The sequence below is a fragment of the Notothenia rossii genome (assembly GCF_949606895.1).
Source record: "Notothenia rossii genome assembly, chromosome: 3".
Lineage (NCBI taxonomy): Eukaryota > Metazoa > Chordata > Actinopteri > Perciformes > Nototheniidae > Notothenia > Notothenia rossii.
The window spans coordinates 62,081,895-62,088,321 of record NC_136901.1 but is presented as its reverse complement, the minus strand read 5'-3'; the positions used below and the strand labels follow the sequence as shown (position 1 = coordinate 62,088,321).

The following is a 6,427-nucleotide window of genomic DNA, read 5'->3' as shown; positions in this document are numbered from 1 at the left end:
AGAGAGAGAGAGAGAGAGAGAGAGAGAGAGAGAGAGAGAGAGAGAGAGAGAGAGATCTTTTTGATTTTTCAAACCACTTTTATTCACAAAGCAAATAACCAAACGGACACATTGACACACATTGTCAGTTCAGACAACGACTGAAAATAAGATCCTCATTCTCCACAGAACACAAAGCATTTTTAAGGCACCATGGCCTCAAATTCTCCCACATTTTTTGTTAAGCAAAAGTAACCGTAGTCCGCTTTCAGTCTTGCTTTAACCATCCGCTTGAAAATCGAAACTGCATCGGTATCCAATGATTCCGCAACTTTATTCCTCCTGCTGAGGTAAATGGCCATTTTAGCCTGCCCCAACCAAAAATTCAAAAGCTGACTTTTCCACGTTTGCTTCTGACTGTACCTACAACCCAAAATGAACATTGTCTTAGAAAAAAACACATTAAACAAAATCAACATCTGAGTGAGTAACTGAAAAAGTCAAAGGAGTCGACCACATTCCGTAAAACAATGAAAAATGGTTTCCCAGTGTACATACAGGACTGTCTCAGAAAATTAGAATATTGTGATAAAGTTCTTTATTTTCTGTAATGCAATTAAAAAAACAAAAATGTCATACATTCTGGATTCATTACAAATCAACTGAAATATTGCAAGCCTTTTATTATTTTAATATTGCTGATTATGGCATACAGCTTAAGAAAACTCAAATATCCTATCTCTAAATATTAGAATATCATGAAAAAGTATACTAGTAGGGTGTTCAACGAATCACTTGAATCGTCTAATTAACTCAAAACACCTGCAAGGGTTTCCTGAGCCTTGAAAAACACTCAGCTTGGTTCAGTAAACTAAATCACAAGTATGGGGAAGACTGCTGATCTGACTGCTGTCCAGAGGACCGTCATTGACACCCTCCATCAGGAGGGTAAGACACAAAAAGAAATTTCTCAAAGAGCAAGCTGTTCACAGAGTGCAGTTTCAAAGCACATCCACAAAAAGTCTGTTGGAAGGGGGAAATGTGGCAGGAAACGCTGCACAACCAAGAGAGATGACCGCAGCCTTAACAGCATTGTGAAGAAGAGTCGCTTCCAGAATTTGGGGGAGCTTCAAAGACAGTGGACTGAAGCTGGAGTCCAGGTATCAAAAGTCACTGTTCACAGACGTGTCCGGGAAATGGGCTACAATAGCCGTATTCCCATGGTCAAGCCACTTCTGAACTCAAGACAACGGAAGAGGCGTCTGACTTGGGCTAAGGAAAAGAAGCACTGGACAGTTGCACAGTGGTCCAAAGTCCTCTTTTCAGACGAAAGCAAGTTTTGTATTTCATTTGGAAGTCAAGGCGCCAGAGTCTGGAGAAAGGCTGGAGAGGAGCAAAATCCAAGTTGCTTGAAATCCAGTGTGAAGTTCCCACAGTCAGCGATGGTTTGGGGAGCCATGTCAGCTGCTGGTGTTGGTCCACTGTGTTTCATCAAGCCCAGAGTAAATGCAGCTGTGTACCAAGAGATTTTAGAGCACTACATGCTTCCGTCTGCTGAAAAGCTCTATGGAGATGAGGAATTCATTTTCCAGCATGATCTGGCACCTGCCCACAGTGCCAAAACCACCAGTAACTGGTGTACTGACCATGGCATTACTGTCCTCGATTGGCCTGCAAATTCCCCTGACCTGAACCCCATAGAGAATATGTGGGGTATTGTGAAGAAGAAGCTGAAAGACACCAGACCCAACAATGCTAATGAGCTAAAGGCCGCTATTGAAGCATCCTGGGCATCCATAACACCTCAGCAATGCCACAGGCTGATTGCCTCCATGCCACGCCGCATTGATGCAGTAATCCGTGCAAAAGGATTCCCAACCAAGTACTGAGTGCATTAATGGACATTTTCAAATGTTTGATTGTGTTTTGCTGTTATAAATCTTTTTTTTTTACTTGGTCTGAGGAACTATTCTAATTTTTTGAGATAGGATTTTTGAGTTTTCTTAAGCTGTATGCCATAATCAGCAATATTAAAATAATAAAAGGCTTGCAATATTTCAGTTGATTTGTAATGAATCCAGAATGTATGACATTTTTGTTTTTTTAATTGCATTACAGAAAATAAAGAACTTTATCACAATATTCTAATTTTCTGAGACAGTCCTGTAGAAAGGACAGGCGTCAGACACTGTAGGGTTGATAACTGAAACAAACGCATTTACAGCTACCGCAGCGTGGAGAATCCTCCACTGGAGGTCCCCACCCCTCTTAGTCAGCGGAGGCTTGTAGAGCGCTCTCCACTCAGGCCTCTGAGCCTCAGTCAGGCCCAGATGAGCTATCCACCGGGTGTCCACTCGCTCCTGGAGTCTGCTCTGATTCAGCACCTTTGCACCAAATAATAAAATGTTTTGTTGGACATGGTGCTAAACTTAAAATCAGTAACATTGTCCAACTTTAACAAAAAACCCTCACAACTGAGGTCAGGAAAACATTGCATCTCTGGAAAAGAGTCATTGTCATTTGGAGACTTCAGTCCGTTACAGTGAGCAGCGATCAGCGCCAGCTCTGATTGGCTGAGCTGCTGTTTCCAGCTCTGCAGCAGGAGGCTGACCACCCGGACTGACCTGAGGCTCAGACGTGAGGCCAGGCCTGCAGCGTTATCCAGACGGGGGCCACACAACTCCACCACCTGGCCCAGCGTGAGGATCCTCTCCTCACAGTCTCTGTTGTAGAGAAGGCCCTACTCCACACACAAACCGAGATCCACGGACCACCGGCTCTCTGAGGAGCCAGAACAGTGAGCCACAGCACTCTGGTCTCTCTTTTTTGAGTAGTCCCCACACCTTGAAGAGACCCACCACAGCGTTCCAATAAGGCCCGAGCTACGGGTCTCCAGACCAGGTCAGCAGGTCCAGTCAGGAACCTCTGGACGAACCGGAGCCTGAAAGCAGCCCCTCTTGCTTGCCAGGTGAACCAGACCATGTCCCCCCTCCTCCTTTGGCAGGAACAGGACGCTCTGAGGGACCCAGTGCATGCGGTCCCAGAAGAAGTCCACCATGAGAGCCTGCTCCCTGGACAGCAGGTTTACGGGTGGGTCGGTGCATGCCAGCCGGTGAGCCAGCATGGAGGAAACAAGGTTGTTTAAAATAAGGATACGCCCTTAAAATAAAGTTTGGGAAGGATCCACTTCCACTTCTTTAACCGGCCTTCCACTTTCTCTATAAGCCCGTCCCAGTTTTTCAAACAAAACGTGTCCTCACCAAGATAAATACCTAGGTACTTTACCCCTGCCCTTTTCCAACCAAGGCCCCCAGGTAACAACAAGCTGTCAATACTGCCCTCTCCTACTGCTAAGGCCTCACTTTTCCCCCAGTTGACTCCATCAGATGAGATTTTACAAAAATTGCTCACAGTTTTAGTTAAAACATTGATGTCATCTTGTTTTTTAACAAAGACCATTATGTCATCCGCATACGCAGACAATTTAAAAACATCCCTACAGCCAGGAAAAGAGAAACCCTGTAACTTTGACCTTAACCGGTGTAAAAAGGGCTCTATGGCCAGGGAGTAGAGCATTCCGGACAAAGAGCAGCCCTGTCGGACTCCTTTCTGAGCTTCAAAAGGAGCACACAAACTACCGTTTATCTTCAGTACACTCTTAATGTCCCTGTACAAGACCTGGATCTTGGCTATGAGACCAGAGCTGAACCCAAAAGCTTCCAGCCTCTGCCACAAGTACTGGTGTTTAACTCGGTCAAAAGCCTTTTCTTGGTCTAGAGAAATCAGACCAAGCTCACAGCCCAATAAACCGGAGAGCTCCAAAACATCTCGAATTAGAGTCACGTTGTCAGTTATCAACCTGCTGGGTACACAGTATGTCTGGTCTACGTGAATGACATGCTCCATCACTTTTCTCAGCCTTGTCGCTAACACTTTGGAAAGCAGCTTGTAGTCGGTATAGAGTAGAGACACAGGACGCCAGTTCTTAATCTCCTGCAGGTCTCCTTTCTTAGGGAGGAGAGTGAGCACAGCTCTCCTGCAACTCAGAGGCAACCTCCCGTTACTTAGACTGTCTCTGAGCACACTCAGCAGGTCGTCACCTACAACCTGCCAGAGAGCCTTATAGAAATCTGCAGGCAGGCCGTCTATGCCAGGAGCCTTCCCAGTCTGCATGCTCTGCAGGGCCTCCTGCAGCTCCTGGGCAGAGAGCTCCGCCTCCAGCTCAGCATGGTCCTCCTCAGGGACGTTAGGAAGGCCCTCATAGAACAACTGCGCCACCTCTGGCTCGGCCTGGAACTCTGTTCTGTAGAGCTCTTTGTAGAACTCCACAGCACACTGAGGAATGTCGGCGGACTCCTGAAGCAGCTGCCCAGCATTGGATCGCAGGGAGTGCATCAGCCTCCTCTGACCATTCTTACGCTCTAGACCAGCGATACTCAACCCGCGGCTCTTTTAAGACTAACTGCGGCTCTTTTAAGTCCCACTTAAAAAATAAAAAAAATAAAAAAAATCTTTGAAAAACGAAAAACAAAGTCAGAAGAATTCATCAACATTTCATTATCACTCACAAGTCACACATCAGTCGTCGCCCCTCCCCCTCTGAATAGCCAATCAAATATTATGTCAGGTTTCGCGCTCTGATTGTTTCGCGCGAGATAATTGCTACGTCACACTGGGAAAACTATACAGCACTATGCAAAAATGGCTACGACTAAACGGAAATATGAAGAGGAATATCGAACATTTAAAGAGGACTGGGAACTGGAGTTTTTCTTCGTCTCCACCGGTTCGGGAAAATGCACCTGCCTGCTTTGTGACAACATCATTTCACAATTTAAAAGGTCCAATTTGCAGCGCCATCACGACACAAAACACCCGAAGTTTAGTACCGACTTTCCGAAAGGTGGAGAGCTGAGGGCGGAAAAGCTGGCTAGACTCAAACAGAACCGAACTGCTCAAAAAAACTTTTTCCACACTAATACGAGTGAAAGAGCGACAGAGGCATCCTACAAAATCACACATGAACTGATGAAAAAGATGAAGCCATATACTGATGGAGAAATGGTGAAGGACTGCATACTGCTGGCTTGTTCAACGTTGTTTCCTGAGAAAAAAGACCTGGAACGAGAGGCCAAAAAAATGCAACTGTCGGATTCTACTGTAGCTAGGAGGGCATCAGACATTTCAGAGAACATTGCACATACTCTTAAGGACAAACTGTCATCCGCTGAGTTTGTCAGCCTTGCAATGGACGAAAGCTTGGATGTCAATGACACGCCACAATTACTAATCGTTATCCGGGCGGTCAACAGTAAGCTTGACATTACAGAGGAACTGCTTGACATGGTTTCACTGAAAAATGGAACAACGGGCATTGAAATAAAAAACGCTGTGCTGGAAACATTACAGAAGTTTAACATTGGCCCAGAAAAAATCACAGCATTCACGACAGATGGCGCACCGGCGATGCTTGGTAAGAGGAACGGAGCCGTGGCCTTGCTGAAAGAGACGCTTAAAAACGGCGGGGTTGCTGCTGAGGGTATTTTCTCATACCATTGTATTGTGCATCAACAAGCCTTGTTTGCTAAGTTCAAATGTCTGAATGAAGTGATGGCAAATGTAATCGAAGTGGTTAATTATATCAGGGCCCGTGCAAGAAACCACTTAAATTTTAAACTGCTGTGTGAGGAGTTTGACACTCACTATGGAGATTTGGTGTTACACACCGAGATCAGATGGCTGTCTAAAGGACGTATGCTTGCACATTTAATGGACTTGATTGAACCCCTGAAAGCCTTCATTGTCGGCCAAGGGGAGACTTCCCGATTTTCCTTTTTGGATGATAAAGAGTGGGTGCTGTCTGTTGCGTTCCTGTGTGACATTACGGAGCACTTGAACGAACTTAATCTCAAGATGCAGGGAAGAAACAAGACCGTGTATGAGCTCTACACGGCTGTCAAAGTATTTTCTGACAAACTGGATGTACTCGACCAAAGTGTCCGTGGTTCTGATTACCGTTTCTTCCCCACCGTGCAGAAAGTGATGGCGAGGCATGCAGACACTCTCCTGACCTGTCAATCTCAATTCTGTGAGGTGCTAACTGAGCTCAAGCAAAACTAAACATCCAGATTCCACGACTTCAAGGACCATAGCAATATTTTTCTACTTGTGAAAAACCCATTCCTGATTGAAGTCAATGAAATGAAGCAAATAAGCGACCAGCTCGGACTTGTGCAGCTTCAAATGGAGTTCGTGGAGTTAAAGAGCTCAGATGAACTTCAGCGTCAATTTCGGATTACAGATGTCGTGGACTTTTAGGAAACTGGTGGGGCATCTACCAAATATCTCCAGACTGGCAAGACGCATCATCTCAATGTTTCCGTCCACATACCGGTGTGAAGCAGCATTCTCTGCGCTCACAAAAATAAAATGTCGCAACCGAAACAGA

At 45.5% G+C, this 6,427-nt stretch overlaps 1 protein-coding gene across 1 annotated transcript; it reads left to right on the top strand.

Moving 5' to 3' along the window:
* Positions 1-4,680: 4,680 nt before the first annotated feature.
* LOC307032997 (general transcription factor II-I repeat domain-containing protein 2-like) lies at positions 4,681-6,099 on the top strand (the record flags this gene model as incomplete). Its single annotated transcript, XM_079671266.1, has 1 exon — positions 4,681-6,099. The coding sequence occupies one exon, from the start codon at positions 4,681-4,683 to the stop codon at positions 6,097-6,099; it is 1,419 nt and encodes a 472-aa protein (XP_079527392.1).
* Positions 6,100-6,427: the final 328 nt, after the last annotated feature.